Source organism: Pinus tabuliformis, chromosome 7 (genome assembly GCF_031772625.1).
Source record: "Pinus tabuliformis cultivar Carrire ecotype Pingquan chromosome 7, CPIR1, whole genome shotgun sequence".
Taxonomy (NCBI): Eukaryota; Viridiplantae; Streptophyta; class Pinopsida; order Pinales; family Pinaceae; genus Pinus; species Pinus tabuliformis.
Window position 1 is genome coordinate 672461957 of NC_142293.1, and position 26752 is coordinate 672488708.

The following is a 26752-nucleotide window of genomic DNA, read 5'->3' on the forward strand; positions in this document are numbered from 1 at the left end:
CAGGCTGATCATCGTAAAAGTTTATAACATGTGCTGAGTGAAACTGTTTACCCAACCCATGTCCATAATAACTTTTATCAACACCATATCTATTTTTTCCAACGTGGCCAAGATATTCCTGTTTGCTGGTATTAATAAGCATACTGATTAAGTGCCTTCATAAGTCATGATATCTGCCAGTACTCTCTTCTACTCTGTTCTCATTTTGACTGAATGGTTCTATGGCATGAGCTGTTTGTGGCAATCTATCAAATGCAGATAGGGTGTTGGACCACTTAGGAAGCTTATGACGGAGTCCACTAGCCTAAAAGGGTAAAATGGCAGCAAAAGTGGCCATAAGTTTATAAAGAGAACATGCTTTTAACATTGAGAACATGTGGTTGTTCAATGTTCTTGACTCCTTCGCATTTTTAAGAAAGGTCTCCAAAATTTGTCTATAATCTGCTGGTTTTGATCTTTCTGCTGATGTCAAATTGGCAATTTATTTAAACTCAAGTGACAGTCTTCTTCATTTGGCTGATGATATTCTCCCCTTGCTGAGAAAATTTTATATAGGTACCCCTGCTAAAAAGGGGTAATAGGGCCAGGTAACTTGGTTACAAGTCATAAGTTAGAAAGATATTTTAAGATGATAGTTGTGTTTAGTACTTTGATGCCTTCACATTAAATATGGCCCACTCTGATACTCTTATGGTTTTTGCACCTATGATGTTGATTTCACTTGATTACATAAGTATGCTTCTCCAACACTTTAGAGAGAATGTCTAGCCCCATTTGATGACTTCACTAGGCACCGGAGCCAAGATGTTGACCACCTTTTGAGGAGTGTTGAGCTTGGGATGTATCCAGCAAAATTGGTGACATTCTCCTCTCCCTCCAAGACCTAAAACACTACACATTTGCGATAGGGTGACATTCTCCTCTCCCTCCAAGACCTAAAACACTACCCTTAGGATGGCATTGCGCATTCTTGATGGATGTTACTGTAGCATAAAAACTTATGCTAAAACACAAATGCTGACAATTGTCTTTGCGGTGGTTGTCGTCTTGGCATATGTGAAACGGAAAGTCTCTGGTGGCTCAACATCTATAATTCACTTAATAACTCCATTTTTGAGTCCAAGGTTGTCTTTTTTAATCTTTATTTTTTTATTTAAGATTTTTTTTAATATATATATATACACACACACACACACACACATATATATAAATAAATAAAAATAAATAAAATAAAAAATAAAAATAAATATATATATATATACACATATATATAAATCAATGTTTTTAAAACCGGAACCGGTGACCGGACCGGTCCACCTAATGAACCGGTTTACCGACCGGAACCGGTCTAACCGGGACTGGTTTGGTCTAAACGAACTGGTTTTACAAAAATACATTAAATAATTAATTTTTAATGAAACAAAACTATTTTAAGATGTAAAACCATGATTCCAAGCCAATAGAGACAAAATATGCAAAGTTTGCTCATTTATATACCATGTAAAGGTGAATATATCAAAATGGCACCGAGTACAATACATATCATCGACAAAATAGCAAAATACATAAGAAATGAGGCTCTAAATGGCCTATAAAGTCCAAAAACAATGCTGCAAGCTATGAGGCCATTGGCCTACTACAAGTCTACACTGTACACATGATCAATCATCAAGTTCATCACCACTGCTAGACATAGGATCATCATCAGGAGCTACATAGACATCGTCTGGTTCAGAGTCTGAGGATGCGTCAGCCTGATCTGCAACCTCAGTATCAATGCCACCAATGATAATAGAAGTGGACCTAATGGAAGCACGAGTTTTTCGACTTGCACGACTAGTGCCTTCCATTGCTTCTTTGCCTTTCCTTGATGTCGCTACTAATCCTGGTTCTGATGCCGACTCAGAGCAAAAAGTCTGATTTTCAGAGAAGTCAAAGATCATAAAAGTGCTGAGGTCAAGGAGTGCTCCAAAGGAATAAGAATATAAGAAGGTTTAAATAGTCTGTTCAAGACCTGTAAGGCATTTGCATTTTCTCTCTCTGTATTTCAGGGCAAATTCTAAATTTCTATGTACTATAGCAAGGTGAGCCGAGACTTTGAAAGAGAACCAAAAAGCTTATGTTATATCAGATATAAAGGCCGAACTTCCTCACTAGAAATTAAGGAGAAGTTACACTGGAGTTCTGATGACTGTACATGTTAATGTGAAAGTTCCTGTGGACATCAGAAACTCTTTGAATTACATTACCCCGCGAACATCCAAAATAACACCTCTATGAAAAATCAGAACTATGACATTCGAGTTTCTTTGGACAGTGACATATAAGTACAAAAACGTGAAATTCTGTAACCTAACTTATTGACAGATTTAAGGCATTTTTTATGACAACTAGAAACAATAATACTTGTCCAAGATCTGAGCTATCTTTGGCATCTGAATTTCCTGAAGTTTAAAGTAGACATGGAAGCATCAAAGTCTAATATAATGAAGCATCTAAGGATTGGGAGGAGTTTTATATGGCAAAGACAAGGAGTATACATGAGAAATCTTAACCTATAGGCTATGACAAATCCAAACCTGTTGTGTCGATATCAAAATCAGCCTCAACCACAGTCAAAAACCCCTAAACCACAGTCAAATTTCCCTAAACCACAGTAAAAAATCCGCCTTTTTCCATGTTTTGGTGGGCATGCCTAAAACCGGCCGGTTTAGGACAGAACCGGCCAGTTTGATACAAACCGGCCGATTCTATCCTAAATCGGCCGGTTTTCACCGGTTAGGGCTGAAAAATGGCGAAAGGCCCAGTCAAACCGGGTTTTTTGGCCGGTTCAGACCGGCAGCCTTGCTAACCGTCCGGTTTGACCGGTAACCGGTTTTCAAAAACGGTTTTAAAAACTATGATATAAATAAATATATATGTGTGTATATATATATATATATATATATAATTAAAAAAAAAAAATTAGACTCTTACAAAAAAAAATAAATTCCAAGAAAATAGAACTAATAAGCTTCCTGACGAATCAAATGACCAAGTTGTATACATCGACAACGACTAAGTGAAGAAAACCCCAGTATTAAAGCTTTGAGGACAAAGCTTTCAAAGGGAGAGGCTATGTTATGAATATAATTCATAACAATTTGCTAAATAAAATAAATATTAATATTAAATAATTAAATGTTATTTAGGTTAAATAAGTCATTAATTAAGTGAACAAGCACGTCTAAAAGACATGCCCATTCACGAAAGGTCACCTGTTGGGGTATAAAAGTAGGGTCCTCATTGTACATTCAATATCATCTTATAAAAAGGCTCTACAAATGTACAATGCTCGTGCTGGTTATGAAGAAAATGTGGCTAGAGGACTTCATGAGGATGTTGAAACGGATTTGGAGCCATGTTCATTTGTGCAGAGTCCTCATCAATCAAAGCGGAGAAAGAAGGTGCACTTGAACAGTACACTAGAAGTAGAAGGAGACCAAGCGGAATAACAGTCTCAACAGTCTTTGCCTTCAGAGCAGTCTGAGTAGGATTTTGGAGTTGGAAACAGGACGTGCGGTGTTCAAGTCCGTCGGCAGCAACAAGCGTCACAACTAAATCTCAGCTACTTAAACGCGGGGTTTGTCGACCCGTCGGTGGCTCCACAACTGCATATTAAGACAATAATCCATCCCACCACCCTGGTCCAAACGGTCCCCATTGTTCCTCCAGCTGCACTGCATGCCAGAGGAGCGAAAGGTGGTCCAATATGCTACTGTTTTTCCTCTACCAGTACCAATGCAGGATACGCCACGTTGCGATGCCTGCCCAATTTTTGGCGGTGTCTTTGGCACTTCTCAGATATCTAATTTTAAAAGTACGAGGCGGAACACGGATGACGCTTATCCACAAAAGGCGGAACTATAAAGGGGGCTCCCACTACCGTTCCCAGTTCTTTGCCCCTGCACCGACCATAAGATTGCACGCAACATCATTAAAGACTAGATGTCAAACGACATGCTCCAATAGTTGGCGTCATTTCGTTTGGGTGTATACGGTTAAGCCATCCATTAACAAATCATCATAATCAATTGGGATAGCGGCGTAATTACCTAAGAAAAATCTATTAATTAATTAATCTAATCATTTAATAATATATATATATATATATATATATATATATATATATATATATATATATATATATATAGATATATATAGAGTTATTATAAAAAATTTATTAAAAAACAAATCTTAAATAAAAATAAAAAAGACAACCTTGGACTCAAAAATGGAGTTATTAAGTGAATTATAGACGTTGAGCCACCAAAGACTTTCCGCCTCACATATGCCAAGAGACGTTCCAACTCCAGGATCTTGCTCAGACTGCTCCGAAGGCGAAGACTGTTGAGACTGTTGTTCCGCTTGGTCTCCTTCTACTTCTAGTGTACTGTTCAAGTGCACCTTCTTTCTCCGCTTTGATTGATGAGGACTCTGCACAAACGAACATGGCTCCGAATCTATTTCAGCATCCTCATGAAGTCCTCTAGCCACATTTTCTTCATAACCAGCACGAGCATTGTACATTTGTAGAGCCTTTTTATAAGATGATATGACATTGGAAAGAAGTCCAGCTAAATGATCTATGTCATTCCCAATCACAACTCCCTGTTGCTCTCTTAAATCTCAACGGATCTCCTGAAGCAAAGGCATAAACAGGCTCCACATTTCGAAGTCTAAGTGCACTATTCACATCCTCTGCATGGTCAAAGACCACTGACATGGCAGCAATGGTCGCACCATTAATGCGCCTGTTATTCCTGATAAAGTCATCTTCTGTCATCTTTCTCTTAACTTGCGCATTATGCTGATCTGTGTTTATCATAACCCCTTCTTCAAAATTTTCCATATTCATATCATCAACTTTATTTATATCATTGTCATATTCAGTACTATCAACATTTTGATCGAATTCTTCTTCTTTCACATTTTCCTCTCGACATGCTTTAACTTTTGCAATTGATTTTTCTAAACACTGAATTGCTTCTTGAATACTAAACTATTCAACGTAATTAGGACGTGACCGTAACGACACATTGTGCGGCGAACTACGTTCAAAGGCCCACATGATTATATCGTGTGCCATGGCTTTGATACCACTGTAGCATAAAAACTTATGCTGATGCACGAAACTGATAGCTTGTAGGCTTAATTGTTAAAAATACACATAGGTATTTAAAAATAATTATTTATTATTATATAAAAATGTATAAGATGATATTGAATGTACAATGAGGACCCTGCTTTTATACCCTAGCAGGTGACCTTTCGTGAATGGGCATGTCTTTTAGACGCGCCTGTTCATTTAATTAATGACTTATTTAACCTAAATAACATTTAATTATTTAATATTAATATTTATTTTATTTAGCTAATTGTTATGAATTATATTCATAACAGTTACCCTGTTCCTGTTAGTGTTTGATGATGGTGATGGCTTGAGATCCCTTTAGAAGGGATGGTACATTGCTCTGCATGATGTCATCATATATTTGCTTCACAACATCTCCTTCATGTTGCTTGGATTGATGACGTTGTCTAATTTTGATGATGACGTGTCATTGAGGGAGCCTTTGTTTGATGATTGGACACTTGTTGATGAGGAGATGTCACCTTTGGAGTGAGGAGCACCTTATTGAGTCATATGACACTTTTTGATGGGAAAGACACCTTTTGGAGGATGCCGTCACCTTTGGGGACCTCTTCGCTCAAACATGTGGGTTAAAGAAGCTTGTTTTTATGTTTTATCATTGTGTTAGCTAACTCTGGGGGTTGGCTTGTGACTTATCTAACTTGTAATCACATTTTATATTATTTAAGAGTTTTAACTTTTTTGTCTTTTTTTGGACTAAATAGATGTTAATTTAGCCTTCCATCGTTGTCACACTCACACTGGAGAGAGTGTGCATTAGCTTCTCTTTTCTCTTGGTTGCTATGGAGCATTAAATGAGTGAATTGTCTTGGGGAGGATATTGTGATTAGATGGTGATTTTGTGCAAATTCTTCTTTTATCTTGTTTTTGTTGTAGAATTAGGGTTTCAATGTAATTTTCACCAAAGTATTGCTGAATCTTATATGGCTTTAACATCCCCTTAACAATATTGTCATCAAGCTTCTGTTGAGGAACTTAGTTGTAGCTTCCTGCCATATTGTCTCCAGTTTGATTGAAAGACGCTGGGGTTTGAGGTGTTGAGAAGCCTAAATGTAGCTTTCTCTCTCTTCTTCAAAGCACTTTTGTCAGTCCTCTTCCATGGATTTAGCCTTAGACTCCATTAGTCCTTGATTGAGAAAGAGGCTAGTCTACTCTTGTGTCAATCCATAAAAATAAATTCCTAATTTTTTTTTTTTTTTTGTAATAGATATTTTTTGAGGTAAATTAGGGTTAGTTTACTGCAAAATTTGTATTTTCAGCTTTATTTACCTTAGAGCTTATAGTTCTAGGGTTAGACTTTGCATGCATTAAACTGGAAAATTATAAATATTGTTTCATTACATTTTTCATTTATTAATTAGGGTTGATGTCCAGTGTTTTTTAGCTGTTTTATGTGTTTTCAAGTTTCAAACGTTGAAAATCGTTGTTATCTATTTCCTAGTTCACTGATTGAATAGTCCTCATTTTTTACTCGTCTATTTGAATTTTTGGGCTATTTTTGTATTGCTGTTCTAAATATTTGCATGCTCTAAATGAACTAATTAAAATCCTAGTTTATAGCAACAATTTTATAGTGTCTTAGCCCGACTATTAGATGCTTTTAACCCTTCCGGACAATATTTCCTTGTTGATTTTATTGAAAATCCGGTGGGGATTTTTTTGAATTGTAAGTTTGAGCTTTATGATTTGCACAATTTGAGCACCTTAGGGGTTTTTGAGGGTGCTGAATCCATTTATGCATTCAAAAGCACATTTTAAACAACAAGAAAAGACGATCTCACAAATTATTTATTTATTTCTGCATTCTGGCCAGAAAGGTAAAAACATCTAATGGCTAGACTGCTCCTTTTATAATTTCTAGATAACATGTGTTTGGGAACCTGTTTGAGCCCTACGGATTTAGCCATATGGTTCTTTGAACTTTTTGTCTTGGAATTACATGTTACTCACTCAAAACCTGAATTCTTGAACATTTATCATGGGAGCACTTGAGTTATCTAATCCGTCGGATCTTCTGGGGAAGTCTGCCTTGTGGGGATAGTATCTGACCACAAAATAACAAGGGAACTATTGCTATGGTGATAGTGGTGATTGATCTTGTTGGCGCTCTTAATTTACAGTGCTAACTGAGGCTTTTCACTAAGGTGCTAGATTTTGTAGTAATAGTACCGATTGTTATTTTGCAATCCATGTATGTACACTTACTTTGTTTGCTAATTGGAAGCACATTATGGTAGTTAAAGTGGACTTTAAACTCTGTTTTAAGCCATATTAACTACGTTTATATAAGTTCTTTTAAGTAAACAATTTATTTGCCTATTTATATTCATATTTACTATTAAATGAGTATACACACTTTGTCTTGCTGGCAGGTTGTAGAGTTCCAGTTGGGTCTGGGAAAGCTTGCTGCATCAACAGGTCAACTCCAGTCATCAAAGGTAATTAAAACATGGAATATAGTTGCCTTGTAATTGGTGTCGGTAAAGTGTTAAGATTTGTCATTTTATTTTCCTGTAGTACAATGTAGAAGTTTTATAGAAGTATTAGGTCTTCAGCTTTGAAAGCACAGAGCCTTAGGCTAGTCTTTCCATATTTTCTGCAGTTCATTATGCATGGCATTAAAGGGTTGTCATAACACGCCTTATATAAATTATGTTGTGCTGTGATTTATGGGCATGAATCATGGGGATTATATTTCTGGGTTTTTCGATACCATTTTAGACAGTTTATCATATCCTGAAATTGAAATCAAATTAGTAGAGGAGAAGACTCCTAATTATGAAGTCTGTTCAGCTACTGAATTCAAATGTTTCTTTTCTAAGAAACATGTTTTTGTTGTTAGGTATTGGCAGCTCTAGAGCAGGCTGTTCAACATGCCCCGCAGTGCCCAGAGTCACATAACCTTAGTGGCCTGGCGTGGGAATCAAGGCATTACTTTCTGCATGCGACTCTCTCTTACAAACAAGCACGCTATGCGATGCAGCATTTTGGAGGACAGTCCAAAAGTTTATCTTACCATGATGTGTCACTGAATCTAGCTCGAGCCCTTTGCCAGGTATTTAGAGTCTAGATAAATCATGAGTACGCTCTCTGCTTGCACAAAAGTACAGTATTTGTTGTTCTTCTCAGGGAACTGCTGAAGAGCCCATTTCCTTGGAGATTCTTAACAACTGATAAGTGAATCTAAGATCCATGAAATACATTTCAATTTGTATTGATACTCAATTTTGAATTTCTTGCAGGCAGGGAAAGCAAAAGATGCTGTTAATGAGTGTGAAAACTTGGAAAAGACTGGTAAATTTGGGATTTTGTTATCATCTTTTATTTAGAGAATGACTGCTATTGGCTTGGCATTCTGTGCGAAGCATTCTATTCTTTATGCAAATTCCATTGCTACTACCAGCATGCGTGCCCTTATTGATGAAGCTATTTGCGAAGCGTGCCTTATCTATTTACCCTATTGCGTAAGCCCTTTGGAGCGAACAAACTGTGTGAGTGTACCATATAAACTTTGTTTGAGCAGGTCATTATCCACTGGGTTAGAGTAGGTGATAATATTGTTACATACTAGGGACACTGGAAGTAAGAGGGCACTCAATTTAATGTTATTGCTGCTTATGATACACCTGGGAGTCTCATTAACTGCTAAGAAGGCCAAAGTACCTGTTATGGGCTTTATTGTAAGAGTATTAAATTACTCACAAGCTTATGTAAATATACTTAGAAAGTCTCCATTATATAGCAATAGAGGAAGCCCAGTGTCGGTTTGTAACAAACAAAGTTCGTATACGCAACATACTACCTCAGAAGATCTGAAATATATAAACATCCATGATAGGACAATAATATATTATAGATGAATATTTGAATACAAGTGAGATGATTGAGTTACAAATGAGGGTCTGCTTTATATACCCAGGCATGTACCCTTTCATGAATGGTCATGTTCTTAGGGACATGCCTCTTGATTAACTAATTACTATTTAATTAACTATTCCTTATTATTAGTATAACTATATTTATATTTTATTCATAACATTGCCTTCCTCTTCAAAAAGTTTTGTCCTCAAAGCTTATTGTTGACAAGGCGTATCATCTGTTTCTTTTTCTTTTAATCTTTTCGCATCTTTCGGAACTCTTCGAATTCTTGGAGTTGTCATCTTTGTTGATACAAGATGATAGGATCTTTTAATAGATAAACAAAACTATTGCACTGAGAAGGGATCTAACCATCCTAAATCAATCTTCTGTGGAATCTTGCGGTTACTGAAAACTTGAGATGGATTTTTATCACAAGATTGAATTATGGTGACATCGACGTTCTTAGGAACATAAGTCACTTGTTTCTGGTTGAGATATTTGCTTTTATAATTTGGATGGCGATAAGGAGTTCTTGTGATGTGATCTCTCAATTTGTTTGTGGTAATTTCGTGGTTTATTGAAGGAATCTGATTTCTTTCAGGTATAGAAGTCACTTGATTAATTGTGAAATCTTCACTTGAAATGTCCATTGTTTGAACTGCAACTTCTGAGTACATCTTCGCTTCAATTGGTTTATCCCCTTCTTGAATTTTGATATTGACTCGACCAATATTTGTTCCCTTATCTTCATCTTGGACTGTTATGACTGAGAATTTCGATACTTCTTGAGTAAGTTGTCCTAACTTGTCTTTTAGCCACTTTTTGTCACTTTTAAGCTTCTTTATTTGCGTAAGAAGGTTTTGCTTATGATTCCTTAGATGTTAAATATTCTTTGTTTTCTGAATTGATGACTTTAGCCTTAATATCCTTCTCTTCATCTTTTAAACTTTTGATTTGTTCTAGTAATTTTTTATTAAGGTTTTTTAAACGTAAATTTTCCTCTTCTTGTTCGGATAACTACGACAATTAGGTATATGAAAGTCCCTATGTGAGCTTACGACTCACCATATTTAACTCATAGAGAAATGAAGCGTTGAAAAAGAAAAATTCCAACACCCCCCCTAAGCGAAACATAGGGAGTAACTAAAAAAAAAACAAAGAATGTGTCCCAACAACAAGGCCTGATTAGGTACCCATGTACAAACTCTCATAAGCAGAGAAAGAGAGAAAAACCCGTAGGAAAAAAACTCCCCCCGAAAAGAGAGAAAGATGTCAATGCTCAAATTATCATGGAGCTGAAATTGTAGATCCCATAACGATCCATTGAATGGCAAGAACATAGGCCTGCTCCAATCAAGAAGTACGGAATGCTGAAGTACCAAAATTCTGAAGATGAGAGTTGTGAAACCTCAATGAGGTCGGTCGATCTCTGAAGTAGGATTGTTGCAGAGGCACAAAGGTGGCAAACACTGTCAACTTCTCCCAAAAATGCTTCAAGAAACTAGGTGTCGGTAAAGAACCAGGACAAAGGCTTCAAATAGAAGCAACACCATCAACCAACAAACAAACAATGAGGCCTGTCAAGTATGACAAACTCAACTCAAATATCATACAACAACACTCTTGAAGTTGTCTGAACACCGTCACCATCACACTGATCAAACACATAAGATGACATTTGCCAACAAAGCGACGACAACAATTTCGATCACCATCGAATTAGCATCCCAAAACACAACTGCGGAAGGAGCGAGAATCAATAGTCTCCATTGTCAGCAAATTTTCCACTTGAAGCACAACTAAGGCAACATTCGGGGACATCAATTCCAAAAATTTTTAGGATTTTTTGAAAAGTTAAAATCCTATAAAAATTATGTTGATTGGAGAATAGCCATATGTCCAGTTGGTTGATGTATATGGTTTTTGTTACGAAACCCTTCATTGTTGGCTAGTCATGTAAACCTACTTGGATTGCTTTTATTTTTGTCATTCTTGGAAGTGTAAAGCAATTTTTTGTTTTCATCATCAACATTGTTTTGTAGCAGCTTTTGTGGCTTGTACATTTGCCAACTTGGTCTTTTCAAGATAGGTAAAAGATTGGAGCTCTGTGAGAAGAAGGCAATAGATGAACTTCGTAAAGAGGTCATTCAATTGCAGTCACTTGTAACTTTTTTGCAAGTAGAGAATGCAACTCTTAAGAATAGGTTCGAAACTTCAGTCGGTGAGAAAACCCAGAAGGTTGAACATTTGGAATCAACCATGGGAAAATACTTCCAAATGCTTGCAGATGAATTTCAAGAGAAGATGGACCCCTTGATGACTTGGAGAAGGAAGTTGAGTCTTTTTTTGACTTATGAATATAAAATTTGAAGAAGCAACTAGAAGAGCAAAATAATCAACATGTTATGGAGATTAATTGTTTAAAAGAAACAATGTTGGAACAACATTAACTTTTGTCACAACGGTTGATTGAGAAGGATGAGGTCATTCAAAAGCTGCAAGAGTCTAAGCAAGAACTTGAATTGGAGGTTAGTTGCCTTCAAAAATCTAAGATGGAGACAATTGATGTTAAGGTGCCAAGCTCTCCTTCTACACTTGATGATGTTGCTTGTTAGATAGCTGATATAGATGATGATTCATCACATGCCTTTGTCACAACCAATTTTGAAAACCATACTATTGGTATTGGGTCTCGATTGCTGAGAATAATGGGATATATCGGAAGAGGACTTGGAAGGAATGGACAGGGAATTGTTGCTCCTATTAACCTTGTAATGCAAACATCAAGAGCATATCTTGGATATGATCTTGCTACTGCCTCATCACCTACATCCAACTGTGAGGTGTTTGAAGAAAATGCTAAAAATATTGATGACATGGATGCCAATGTCACTCAAGATGAAATTGTTGTGGCACTCAACTCTGAGTTCGTAGAGGCATATTGATGACATGGCTGCCAATGCCATTCCAGATGAAAATGTTGTGGCACTCAACTCTGAGTTCGTAGAGGCAAAAACTAAGCTATCTGCACATTCTCATTAGAAGAAATTACCTAAGCATCAACATTATTGGTCAATTAGTAGTCCAACATTCAGATCGTTACAGAAGAGATGTGAGAGAATGAATTGTGGACCAGTGCCAACCATCATGATCAACTATGGATGGATCGATGAATGGTCATGGCATCATTTGAACCAATGCTTGAAGAATTCATATCATTGTATTGCATCAATTGTTCGTTGTTGATTGCCAGTGTTCCCTTAGTTGAGCTTCAGGGGGGAATTTGCTGACAATGGAGATTATTGATTCTCGCTCCTTCTGCAATTGTGTTTTAGGTGGGGCTAATTAGATCCCAGAAGCCTACTGTCACAAAGAAGTCCTGATAGATTGAGCACCAGTGATGCAATATATGCAGCACAAGTCAGTCTATACGGCTTTTGAGGCTTCCAATATGGCATATATTTCTGAAATGCCTGTTTTATCCAACAATTACTGATTGGGCTCTCTGTACTGTTGAAACTTGAACACTCGATTCATTTGTCGTAGGAAAACTTATAGGTGAGTCTGAGGTACCCACGATAAAATTGATTAGGATTCAAGGAGGAGAAATTGTTATTTGATGTGCTAGTGGTCACCTGAGGAAGTTGCAAGTGAGCCAGTAGGTTCTGATGGTGGATTGGACCCTCATAGCAACATAGATTATGCCTTTATATAGCTAAAGCATTTCAGAATCAAAATTGATGGATATCCTTGTAGAGTATTTTGATGACATTCTCTTTGATTTCAATTTCTGATACAGATGATGGTTGAGTTAGGTGAACCAATGAGATAACTGAGTAAGAAATTGGGTTATAAAGCTGGAAGTCAGCGTGGTTATCTCATTTGTAAAGGTCCGCTTTGTGTAAATTACTAAATCCAATTATGAGACATAGACGAGATGATTGGAATGTCAAATGAGAATATTTTCTTATGAAAAAACATATAAAGCACTACACCGTGGATTGACCACATGAATGTTGGCAGCCATGTGAAGACTCCAGAAGTTGCTATTTCATAAAATGGATTATGGTTAGAATCTAGATGCATTCTCTATAGAAGCTTTAGTTATAGTAATGGTTCCAGCAATTAGGTCTTGCTTTTTTCCTTTCCTTTTTTGTTATGGCTTTTTGTTCAGTTACCATGCCGCAGCTGTGCATTGTGGGTTCTTTTCTCTCATGGGGATTAATTACGTTTTTTTTGTTTCTGCAATATTACGTTAAAGGTATACTTCTTTTGCAATGCTGTGCCACAGACATTTGTTCCCCACAATGTTGGGTTAATAGCTTGGGTTACTGGCTTTCAGATATCCAGATTTCCAATTGTTGCTTTCTCCTTTGTTTTCTTTTCCTTTTTCGTCAATACCTGCGTTGTTGTCATCAAATTTCATGTTTCTAGTCATGATTCTCTCCATTTTTCTCCAATGCCATCAAGATTTACCCTATCAGATTAATGTTGTTGTTTGACTATTTTGGGGTTGACATAAGACGAAATAACTTACAAATGGTCAGATGCATAATTTTCTTATTTTAGTTTATCATATATTTATATTAATGTACATTGAAATGGGAATTGGTTTATCACATTTGAAGAAAGTAAATAATTATTAATTTTTTTATTATATATTTATATACAAACTCAGTAAAAAATATTTAAATAGTAAACGTAAAAAAAGAATGATATTGTTGTGACTACATACTAGCTCAAATACAAAAATTAAATCACTGATGACTAATAGACATCAAGCATGATAAACATAAAAACTTACTTCATAATACATCTCACATTGCTAATATTAAAAAAACATGAAAACTAAAACTTTATTTTAAAAATTATTATTATTATGATTAATTATAAAAATAATTATTATATAAGTGAAAAATATGTAACAAGATTCTCAATCAAGGAGATTCACCTCTACTTACCATTGAGGTTTTTAATTTATAAATAGACTTAGTTACAATAACATGAATTACTGTTACCTGATGCCCAAAAAACCATAAAACCATAATTCATTTCATATGATTTTTTTTAAACAATAGGAAAATCTATCGTAACTTAGTTGTCAAACCAGCAATGGGGACAACCATCACTGGCTGCTTTGTGCGAACGTAGGTTGACTCATCGCTATTATTCAAGGAAAACCACACCAACTGGAATTATCCACTGGTGGTCTGTAAGGAGGCAAGCTTTCTCTCTTGCTAGTTGTCTTTGGGTCTCGGGCCGTTAACCTGTTTCCTTATGTCTGAGGAAGACTAGTTCTTAGTCAAGCTGAAGCAGTTTTAGGGCATACTCTAGGCCCAATTAATTTCTTATGATACTTGCTCATATGGCCCTCTATTAATTAATTAATATAATTAAGAAAAAAAACGTAATTACTTTGGAGATAAATCTTAACCTTTCATCTGTAATCTGTAATTACTACTAAGAATATTCAAAAATATTATGTAGAAATAGTTTTTGATAATTAAATTAAAATTCTAGAAATCCTTTTATACAACAGAAATGCCCATCCTTAGAACAAATATTGACTCAATCTAGCTGAGTTATTTAATTTGATAATTATATATTTAATCTATACAGATTTCGACTATCTTTTCTTTATTTTGGATTGTTCATTCCAAATTGCCATTGGGAATTTTCATTTACTTAAGCCTTAACGTTCTTATGATGGATATTTCGTGCACATGAATTTGTTCATGACATGGTCATTCCCAAATTGACATTTATTAAATTTTTATTACGATAAAGGAAAAAATGTGGGTCCTTGGTCACAAATTTGTTTCTCAGACTCGGATGATGACAAACCAGTGTTTGGCCGCCTTTAATTTTTTAACAATCATTGAATATTTACTCCGCTGCAGAGGAAAAATACCGAAGGAGATCCGAACCAGAAAATGGAAAGAAATAACTTGTCACCATCACAGGAGTCGAGAAAAGATAATTCTGCGGTGAAATGTTTTGTGCAGATTTACAATTTCAGTGGAAAAATATCAACTAGTAGCATTAGAAAAAATAAAAATATGCTGATAACAATAATCAATAATGCTATAGTTGCCGTATCCATTCCAGCGTATACAGGAGACGCACCTCCGAAATTAATTAACATTCGGCTGTCTTGCAACTATTGAGACAAAGGGCATGAATCCGCATGAGCTAATTGTCTTGGGAAACGGCCTTTGGAAAGCCACTACAGCCGTAATTAATTCTGCGACCTACTAGTTTGCCATATAGGAGCCGCGGAGTAACCTTATTGGGATTGTGAGAGAGCATTCATGGGTTAGTCATCCTATCACCATTCTCATTAACCTACAGCTGCCAAACCTGCCACCTGCCATTTGCTGCAGCCATAATTGGTAGAGCCAAGATTGGCCCGTCCAATTGCCCTTATCCTCCCCCTGTTCAAGAGATCCTGCACCAGCTGCAAGGGGTAATTGTAGATCATATACAAGGGCCTGATTTTTTTTTTTTTCCATGTAGTAAAGATGATTCCTTTTGATCTCCTTTAAAGATTTTCTGCTTGTACAATTGCGACCAAACCTATACAAACCTGGCTTAATGTGATTTCAAGATTGATTTTCTCAGATTTTATAGCTCTAGCCTCTGGTACCATGTTAGGGTTATTGCAAACCTAGCACCCATCATTTAATTAGAGATATACCAGTGTGTAAAAAATTGGCATCAGAAAAAAATCGAAGAGGGTCCAGGTAACATTTTCTCTGCAACAGTGACAAAAAATGGGCAAACCACGACAAACATTAAAAAACACAAAATATATTATTTTTTCAAAATTGGAAAGAAACCCAGTAAAAATGGAAGATATATTTCTTAGTCGAAAAATTGGCTATCTGAAATAGTCGTTATTTCGGTGATTTTATCAACATTGTAAATTATGTATAAATAATACATTATTATTGTAATCTTAAACCAATGGTTGACATTCTCGGAGCCTTGAAATATTCCCCTATGACTTAACATCTATCGCCAGTCAAGGATCATGCAAGAGGATTTCAGCACCATAGAAATTACACCCATGCACACTCTCCGTAATGAAGGGGTACTATTGTGAAATGTCCTAGGGTAAATTTTTCCTTCTAGGGCTTCTTTTTTTACTAGGGTTTTTCAACAAAGGATTAATAGGTTTCATAATTCCATATGATAACAAGTATCTTTTCATAAATACACAGAGTTTTGCAATCAACAATAGGCAACAACAATAAGATATCAAGTCACAATAGAACAAAATTGACTTGTTCCAGAAACCAGTAATATACTTTAATCGAATACTGTCTGTCAAACAATCCAGATCTACTAATTCAACAACCTACAGGCCCTGAGTTCCTTGCCTAATTCTGCTGTCAATAATTTTAGAATAACTCCTATGACAAATTAGCAGAAGACCCCCGCTTTTGGAATGCTAGGAATCAATGTTTTAAAACTCCGACTCCGGTTCGGAAACAGCCGAGGGTCGGCTCTGACTCCGACTCCGACTTGGTATCGACTCGGCCGGTTTGATTTCATTGACTCGGTTATTGTAAAAAATACATTAAATAATTTTTTTTATAAAAAACATAATTTTAAATATTTTCATTCATGTTTCCAAACACAAAGCTCTAGAATATAGAGAGAAGACAACATATGATCAAAGTAGGCTCATGAATATATCCATTATATCAAAATGGCACCTAGTGCACTGTCCAATACAAAGTTCATACTTAGCCACCAATGCCAGGATTCTTTTTTGCCTCAGCCTAAGGACAATCACTAGACTACAACAACAATAATACCAATTCTCTGCCCCTAATGAAGTCTCAAAACCCTTGATTTAATTCTGGTCAAGCTCCAGAACAATTAGAGGTAAATATGTATTTATTAGTCCATTGCCAGAACGTTTGCCTTTTTAAAAACATTGTATGGCTCAATGCATTGTTTCAGTTTTCTAATTCATGCCACTAGGATAACCATACGTCAGCCTTGTAATTTTCAAAACTTTCTCACTGTGATAGATTACTTTAGGGCTATAAATATGCAATAAACAACAACCCAACCATTGATATGTAGGAGGCAGAACAACTTTTGACAAATGTGCTTCAGGATTTTTGTCAAAGAGCTGAGCAAGTCGAGTTGTTACCGAGCCGGCCGAGTCATTACCGAGTCGGCCGAGTTGTTACCGATTCGACCGAATCAATGACTGGCTCAGTAACAACCCGGCCAACCGTTCCGTTTCAGCCACCGAGTAGACTCAGCCAGGTATTGGCTCGGTCTGACTCGGCCGTTTTTTAAAACAATGCTAGGAATTTGCCAAATAGACTCTCCTGATCTTGTCTCAAAGAGATACCTGAATTGCTTCAGGCTGTAGCCAAGCTGCATTAGGAAACTTTAGGAGGAAATCGATCTACAACCAATGCAGAGTCAATGCAAGTCTTGTCTTCCAGAGGAGTCAATTTGCCTCAGGAAACTCATCTATCTACCTCAGGAGTGTTGAAAATAGTAGCATCGGAAGTCATTCTCCAATGAGAGGCCTTAAATGGCCACCCTGACGTTAGCTAGGGAAGATTTGGAGAATCAATAAATCCTGTGAGCCACTGCAAAAGTCAAGGCGAAGTTAGAAGCTTTGTGAGCTTTGATAAGAGTCAAGATGAATGCGCTGCTTGTGGATGCCTGGAGAGTCATGTGCAAAATCCAAGGCAATGTCTTGTGAGCTCTTTGAGCGATAGTCAAGACTCAGTCTAGTAAGAGTTAGGGCGAATGAAAAAGTCCTGTGAGATAGTACTGGTATGATGGATTGCTTGGCTTGTTGTGATGTGACTACCTAGGACTTGGCCCCTCATAGGCTTACTCCAACAAGTGTCCAAGTTGTAGTACTAAATGATCACATGGAAAATACCTTCTTCTTATTATTATCTTGAACATAAGTCCTTAAATGTAATTGCAGGTGAATGGACCATGTTGGTTGAGAGAGTGATAAAATGTCTATATAAAAGCCTTGAGTCATGTAAAAGTGTTTGTCATGTAAACTCCTAGTCCTAGTGAATAGTTGAGATGTTATAATGCAACATTATGATGTAAAGGCTAAAAGCCTAAGTTTGCCTAAGTTTATAAAGTCATTATTATATTAAAGATGTCAATGTAAAATTAGAGAGGGAGGGGGGCACACTTGTGTCTAGAGAGAACAACTAAAGTTGTTAAACCCTCTTCCATGGAGTCTTCGAGAAGGATCATGAAGCTTATCCAATTTAAATCCAAGATTAAATCTGGGTGCTCCATTCTAGCTAAGAGAATGATAAAAGGACCAAGAGAGAGCAATTCTCAAAACAAGTTCTTTTTCTGCAGTTTTTCATCTACTCTCCAAGGCGCACCAAGGTACTCTTGAGCACCCAAGGTTTCAAGTTCCCAGATCTGGTCTATTTTTCTGCAGTGCGCCCAAGTAATCTTCAGATCTACTTCATACAAGCTCAGATCTAGTTCGGGTTGTTTCAGATTTGACATCTTTGGCTCAAGGCGAGTTGATCTAAGTCATTTGCACTTGCATGCAAGACGTTTCAAGTTACTTGAGGCTTCATTTGTCTCCAATCGTCCTCTCTCCCAGCGAACTGTACTGTAGCGCCCTCAAGTATGGTTTTGTACCTGCAAATTTGTTGAAGAGCAATAAAGTAAGAAGGTCTTTGCTGGGGTTTTCTCATTTATTGGGTTTTCCCAGGGTAAATCTTGTGTATTGATGTGTTTGAGTATTTTAACAATTTGTTTCAATTACTTATTCATGTTGATATTCAGATCTAGAGAATTTAAAGTACTCACATTCATATCCAGCAGTTAGATTTAGCATATCTAAATGAACAACACACAGATCTAGCAAATCTGAGTGCAGATATAAATGAACAACACACAGATCTTGAAAATTTGAGTGCAGATCTTATTGAACAACAAGCAGATTTAGCAAATGAGTGCAAATCTAAGCAAACAACAAGCAGATCTAGCAAATCTGAGTGTTTAAAGGGCTGAAAACCTCATGTTTGAGGTGTCCTTATAAGTTTTTGATTATTTACAGAAGCTGATTTGAAGAAGATAATTTCATGTGTACATGAAAAGTTAGTTATTTCAGCTATATATGTGATTGCTACAAGTTCAGAATTTTAATTCTGTTATTGAAGTAATTCAAGATCTGGGTTATTTGATAAAGAAACATAGAACAACAGTCATTTTGAGTTAAGAAAATTTTAACAAGGAGATTTTTAGGTTTCCTTAGAATTTCAGCCAATGCAGAATCAATGCAACTCCTATCTACCACAGGAGTCAATTTGCCTCAGGAAACTCATCTATTTGCCTTAGGAGCTTTTCAGGTTGCCTTTGAATTTTGGTCTATTTTACCTTAGATGAATTTTGGCCAGTCCAGAATTCCATCTTGTCCTCTCTCACTGGTTTGCTTCATGCCATCGCTTTCTACCGTTCTTTCCCTCCGAACAATGTGAAGCATAATGTCTCATCTTATGACAAAGAAAATTTTTGACCTTAGTCAATTCCTCCTTTTTAGGCTATATGAGATTGAGTCCACACCCCTATTGCTTGAACCTTTGCTCCTCGTTTCCTTACTAGAAAGAGAAAAAATGTCATCATCCCCACTCTTTTGCAGTCCTCGAAATAATGATTTCTCCCAAATCTCCTTCTAGGTGAAGTCAACCCATAGTCTGTTCTAATCTAGTATCTTTTCTCGTGCTAGAACACTTATCCTGTTTTGAATTTTTTTGATGAACTAAAAAGATTGTAATTCCCATGAGTTAATTTGCCAATTCTTTTGAAGCAACACCCATTTAGAGAGGCTATTGATGAACACATCTTTAGATTTGTTGTGCATTTCTTATGTAGTTTTTGGCGTGGGTGTTTCTATTTTTCTATAGCTATCACATTTTTGTTATCTTTGTTAATGTGATTTTTTGCTTTGCTAGAATCTCATAAACCTATGATTGGCAGGGGATTAGCTGTGTTCAATGTTGCGAACATCGACATCAAGATAAAATTGATAAGGGTTTTGTTATCGCTCAATCTAGTAGGGTCCTAGGAGGGGTTCCTATAGAGAAACTACTAGGTCAAGGGGAAATAATGGGGCAATAACCCACTGCCACCTCAGCTAAAGCTGCGTGCTCTTTACGGACTTTCATTGATGGGTGGAGTCCCAGTATAAGGGAAATCACTTACGAAAGGTGGGTCAACAGAGTAGATAGTGATTCCAATAGCCCATTCATAAGAGAGACTTAAATTATGGAGCTTGCTTGCTTTAGAAGCAATGTGTAGGGCTCTCCCAAAAAGGCTTTAAAAGGGAATCTGGACCTAGGGACAATGGATAATTCCTTGATAAGAGATGCCCCAGATCTATGACCCCTAAGGGAAGGGTTTCTAAGATGGCCCTTGTGAAATCAAGAGTGATAAGGGTGTTGGACCACAAAGAAGGCCAAGTGGACCCAAACAAGGTTGAGGGTCTCAGGGGAAACTTTAAACAAAGTGTATTGACCAAGTTTGGGAGGAGAAAAGGATCAAAGAAATGAGATTTGACTTGAGATTTTGATACAATGATCCTTGATGAAGCCACTAACAAAGGAAAACCTAGGAACATAAACGAAATTGGAGCTAGGGCTTAAGATATTTCCAAATGTAGCTGTGGGAAATTCTTTAAAATTTGAGAGGGCCTAGAGGAAACCCCAACGCAGTTGTAGGTCAAGTTGCTGGGGCAAATTGTGGATTAGGAAGCTGGTGGGGTGCTGTTGCTATCGAAGAAAAACAGTGCCTAACAGGATAGAACCAAGGTAGAGGGAGTCGCTGCCTTGACGAATTTCTAGCCAAGAAATCCAGATCCGAGTTGCAGTTGCAAAGAGGACTGGAGAGGAGCGAATCAACAGTTGGTGGGAAGATTTCTTGTAGGGAAATTGAGACTCAAAGGGAGTCTAGGAGAGAACTTCCAGGAGGGAAGTCGAGACTCAGAGGGAGTCTGAAAAGGAGCGGAGATGGCAATGAACAGACTGAGGGATCATGATAGGTTGGACGGGGCCTCCAACTTTGTCATCTGGAAGGCCAGGATTTTGTCTATTCTGGATAGACATCGCATAAAGGGCTTCACCTTGAGAACCGTGGCTATCTCAGTCGACCCAATTGATAATGAAAGGTACGAGGATGCAATGGTGAAGGCAAAGTGCGTAATCCTTGATGGGGTCAAGGATCATGTAGTACCGCATATTTCTGAGAAGAACATGACAAGGGAGATGTGGGATACCTTGACGACATTGTATCAGGGCACTTCCGTGCAGACGAAGATGCTGTTGGAGAATCATCTGCAGTTGTATCAGATGCAAATGGGGGAGCAGATAGATCTATACCTCAGCAGGTTGCAAGAGATTCGGGACTAACTTACTTCCATGGGGGCCACATTGGATTAGGAGTTCATGGTGAGGACCACCTTGAGTGCAGTTTCCGAGGATTGGGAGACATTTGTCCAAAGCATTTTGGGCAGATGTTAGGAAACCAGCTCACAAAAAGATAGAAAAGATAGATCAACGCCTTAGAATTTAGCCTCTTAAAGGGGGCAACCTCCTTTACATTACACAAATGAACAATTCTTGGATGATACAAATGACGAAACCTCCCTTCTATATATAGGAGTCTAAGGGGGTCACAATATAATCAAGCCGACATAATAGTAATAACATAAGGGCACAAAAATAACAATAGTGGGTTTCTATGGGGCATACTAATAACAATATGGGGACAATAGTGGCACAATAATAACAATAAGGGATACAATGACAATAGCAATGGGGGAATCACTAGTATTATAGGGGCCTAACATGCTCCTCTCCTTCCGAAAAGCGTTGTCCTCAATGCTTGAGTAGTTCTGGATGCTTCTATATAAAATTCTCATCCTCACATGTGGAATCTTCAGCGGATAAGTTCTTCCACTTGATGAGATACTTTGAAATTGATCGATTTTGTAGCTGTCGAGTTCTTGTTCCTGTGACTGCTTCCGGTTCCAATATGATTTTTCCTTCCTCGTCAAGTTCTGGCAATATTGTTTGAACTGGGAGCTTGTCACCTATAACGTTTTTTAAACATGAAACATGGAAAACTTGGTGCACTCCGGAAGCTGCAGGAAGCTCTAATTTGTATGCCATAGTACCAATCTTTTGCAACACCTTGTACAAACCATAATACTTTGGTGATAATTTATTATCCTTCTTAGTTTGCTTGAGGGACATTTGTTTATATGGTTGTAGCCGTAGGAATACACAGTCACCTACATCAAAACTTCTCTCGCTGCGATGTTGATCTGCCTATTGTTTCATTCTATTCTGCGCCAACGTGAGGTTATCCTTTAAGAGTTGGAGAACTTGTTGTTGATGCTCGATGTGATGTTCCACTGCTTGAACCTTAAAATTTTCTTTTAAATATGATGTGATGGATGGTGGATGATATCCATAAAGTGCCATAAATGGGGTCATTTTTGCTGTAGTATGGAAGGAAGTGTTATACCACCATTCAGCTAGAGGCAACCATTTGACCCATTGTGTTTGTTTGTCAGATACAAATTAACGAAGATATCCTTCCAAACATTTGTTTACTATCTCAGTTTGCCCATCAGATTGAGGATGATAAGATGAGCTATGAGCTAACTGAGTACTGAGACAAGAAAATAATTCTGTCCAAAAATTTCCAGTGAAAATGGGATCTCTGTCGCTTACAATAATCTTTGGGTTTCCTTGTAGCTTTTGAATTGTTTCCATAAATGCAGTAGAAACCATACTGGCTTTAAATGGATGTGATAATGCACAAAAGTGTGCATACTTGGTAAGTTTGTCAACTACCACCATGATGACACTCTTCCTTCGGACTTGGGTAAACTTGTGATAAAATCCTTTGAAACCTCCTCCCAGTGTTGGCTCGGAATGGATAAAGGTTGTAATAGACCTGGGGTCTTAATTGTTTCAACTTTATTTTGTTGGTAAACCAAACATTCCGCCACAAACTTTTGAATATCCGATTTAAGGCCATCCCAAAAAAATTCCTTCTTAACCCTGTGGTAAGTTGTTAGAAATCCAGAATGCCCTCCTAAGGGAGAGTTGTGCAATTCCCTAAGAATATTTTGTTTGAGTTGGGAATTCTTACATAGGTATAAACGATCGTCGTACCATAATGAATCATTTTTCCAGCTAAATGTATCAGATGTACTGGGATCTTGTTGTAACTTTCGAATGAGTGCCCACACTTCTTTGTCATTCTTCCATTCCTCCTTTGCTTCGTTTATCTAATCTGGTTGGATAATAGAAATGGCGCACAACAATGCTTCCACATCCTCATCCTTTCTTGAGAGTGCATGTAGTATTGCCAACATTTCCTTCCCATAAATAGCTTTGTGTAAATACTTTCCCTTGGTTGGACGACTTTCGAAAGCAATGGGTCTTTCATCTTGCATTAAAACAACACCAATTCCATTTCCTAAAGCATCACATTCCACAATAAAGGTTTTTGTGAAGTCTGGCGTAGCTAACACTGGTGCTTGGCATGTTGCCTCTTTAAGATGTTCGAAGGGCTTTGTTGCTTCTAGAGTCCATGAAAATGCATCTTTCTTCAATAATGTTGTTAGAGGTGCTGCTATTCTCCCATAATTCTTAACAAACTTGCGGTAATACCCTGTCAACCAAAGAATTCTTCACAGATGCTTTATGGATGTGGGGATTTTCCATTTGTATAGCTTAACACCTTCATGCGATACAATATGACCCAGATATTCCACCTCTTGTACTCCAAAGAAACATTTGGAGCTTGCATGTAATTGTTTCTCCTCCAATAGTTTGAGCATGCTATCAACATGTTCAACATGATCCTTCCAAGACTTGTTGTAGATTAGTATATCATCAAAAAATACTAACACAAATTTTCCAAGGAAGGGTTTGAAAATGGAATTTATCAAACCTTGAAATGTAGAAGGTGCATTGGTAAGGCCAAAAGGCATGACCAAAAATTCAAAATGACCCTCATGAGTTCTAAATGCTGTTTTCGGAATGTCTTTAGTCTTCTTTCTGATTTGATGATATCCTAAACGAAGATCCAACTTGAAGTAAATTGATCCATGCAATTGATCCAATAATTCATCAATGACAGGAATGAGAAATTTATCTTTAATAGTGAGCATGCGCCATTCTCCATGCGCCATGCACCATGCTCCATGCGCCATGCACTATGATCTATCCTTCTTGTGCACCAATACTATTGGAGCAGAGAAAGAACTTTGACTATGTTAAATTATACCAGCCTCTAGCATTTCTGCAACCATATGTTCAATTTCACTCTTTTTGGCACAGGGATATTTGTACGGCCTGATGTTTGGAGGAACACTTCCTGAAATAAAATGAATAGCATGATCATGATCACGAATAGGTGGGAGACCTTTGGGAGTCTCAAATACCTTGGAATGATTGTTCAATACTTTTTGGAGATCTGGAGAAATAGATGATTTCAATGTGGGAACCTCTAGTGAACATAATTGTGCAATTACACCTCATTGTCCCTTTTTAGAACCTTTGTCATACAGTTAGAGCTGATTATCTTTCTCGGTTTCTTGAAAATTAAAAGCTATTGTACCTAAGGATTGTAGCCATTAGACTCCTAGTACAACATCAGCACCACCCATTGGAATGGAAAGAATTGGGCTATTCAATAATTTCTTCTCAGCACACTTATGATCTTTAGTGTATTTTCATAACTGTAACAAAGCCCTTTTGCTCTTTTTTCCTCCAATTGTGGTGGTGTCAACCTTGTAGGTTGTGGAAGGCTAGGGGCAACAACACTTCCATCTTTATAGTTGTGAGTGGTAGGCTTCCTGGTTGCCATAATTTTTCTTTCCATTTTTCTTGCTAACCTAAATGCCTTGTCCAATGAATCAGGTTCACAAAGGCGAACCTTATGTTGGATATTATCCTTTAAAGTTCCTATGAACACATCAATCCTATGCTCCTGTGGAATATCTTTTACCCTTATGTTCAATTTTTGGAAGTCCTCAATGTGCTCCATAATTGGCTAAAAAAGGTGTTGCTTTTGTATCCTTATAATGTGCTATCATTTCTTCCGTAAAAATTGCCCAAGTGACAATTTGTTTACGAGAGCAAAGCCATCGATACCATACAAACTAATTTGGTTCCAAATATAAAGTTGTAATACTTAGCTTTTGTGTGTTTTGCACATTATGGAGATCGAAAAATTGCTCCATCTGTAGTATCCATGCTCCGGGATCCTTGCCATCAAACTTCCTCATATCGATTTTTGGAACATGGTGGGTCTTCAATCCAACATTAGAGTTTATGAAATCATGATTAACATTTCTTTTGTTTTCATCATGAGTTTCCTTTACTACCCTTTCACCATTAGCGACCATTTCTTGTAGCAACTTATTCAAATTTATCTTCAATTCTTCCGTCTTATCGTCCATGCCATTCATCTTAGTGTCCATGCCATCCATGTTAGCTTCCATGCCATCCATCTTGACTTGCATGCCATTCATATTAGCTTCCACGCCATGCATCTTGGCTTCATTTACCTTTAGTGAGAGTGAAATTTGTTGTACTTGGTCTTGTAATTTTGATATATCATGTTGCATTTCTTCCTCTTCTTCACGAGTCATGGTAGAGCTTTCAGGTTGCTTTCTAGGTGCTTCCATTTTTTCTTTAGGGCATTAATTAATGCTTAATAATTCTTCACTATTCCCTTTGAATTCCTTCAAACTAATTTTTCAAACCAATCTTATGCAAAATTTGAAAAAAAACTGCACACCTTTTCTTTCACTTTGTAAGAGCTTGATATTGAATCTGTTGTATCTCGGTAACTGCGGATCTCGAATATCTGAAATCTCTCCCTGCGGTAGCCCTTTGAGTTCTCTTTCTAACCCTGCAAGTCTGATCAAGATTGGATTCTCCAAGGAAGAGTTATGCCAAATCTCCCATGGTGACCTGATTATAGACTAGTTCAGTAGAGCGAACTTGTATGATGTGCCACGCGTCACTGTTTCGGTACCTGAAACAGATACACAAAAAACTACAGGCCGTACTCTTTCTGAAACTCCTTATGAAATTTCAATCTAATGCTCAAAACAAAAGTTATGACAATTTTCCCCAGGTCACTTGTTTGGAATGTAATTCGGGAGTCTGCAAAAACCCTAACTTCCTCAGATCATATCTCCGCAAATATATCGAGACAAGCTCTGAAATTCGGACCCGAAGTTCAGATTGATTTCGACTCAAATGGTTTTTTTGTACCTTTCGAAACGTTGCAGAAAAAAGTTATAGCAAAAATGCCACGATGACCTGTTTGGAGCAGCGAAACCCTAGAATTCAAAGTTCTGATACCAAATGTTAGGAAACCAGCTCACAAAAAGATAGAAAATATAGATCAACGCCTTAGAATTTAGCCTCTTCGAGGGGCAACCTCCTTTACATTACACGCATGAACAATTCTTGGATGATATAAATGACTAAACCTCTCTTCTATATATAGGAGTCTAAGAGGTTACAATATAATCAAGCCGACATAACAGTAATAACATAAGGGCACAAAAATAACAATAGTGGGTTTCTATGGGGCATACTAATAACAATATGGGGACAATAGGGGCACAATAATAACAAT

The 26752-nt window shown here is 37.2% G+C and overlaps 1 protein-coding gene across 1 annotated transcript in view; it reads left to right on the plus strand.

Annotated features, from left to right (window-relative positions):
• LOC149249250 (Tetratricopeptide repeat (TPR)-like superfamily protein) overlaps positions 1-26752 on the plus strand; it is a 386408-nt gene that overhangs the window by 248137 nt on the left and 111519 nt on the right. Inside the window, exons 19-21 of the mRNA XM_089452450.1 lie at positions 7567-7632; positions 8037-8249; positions 8437-8488. Of these exons, the coding sequence (XP_089308576.1) occupies positions 7567-7632; positions 8037-8249; positions 8437-8488 (331 nt within the window). The remainder of the gene's footprint in view (positions 1-7566; positions 7633-8036; positions 8250-8436; positions 8489-26752) is intronic.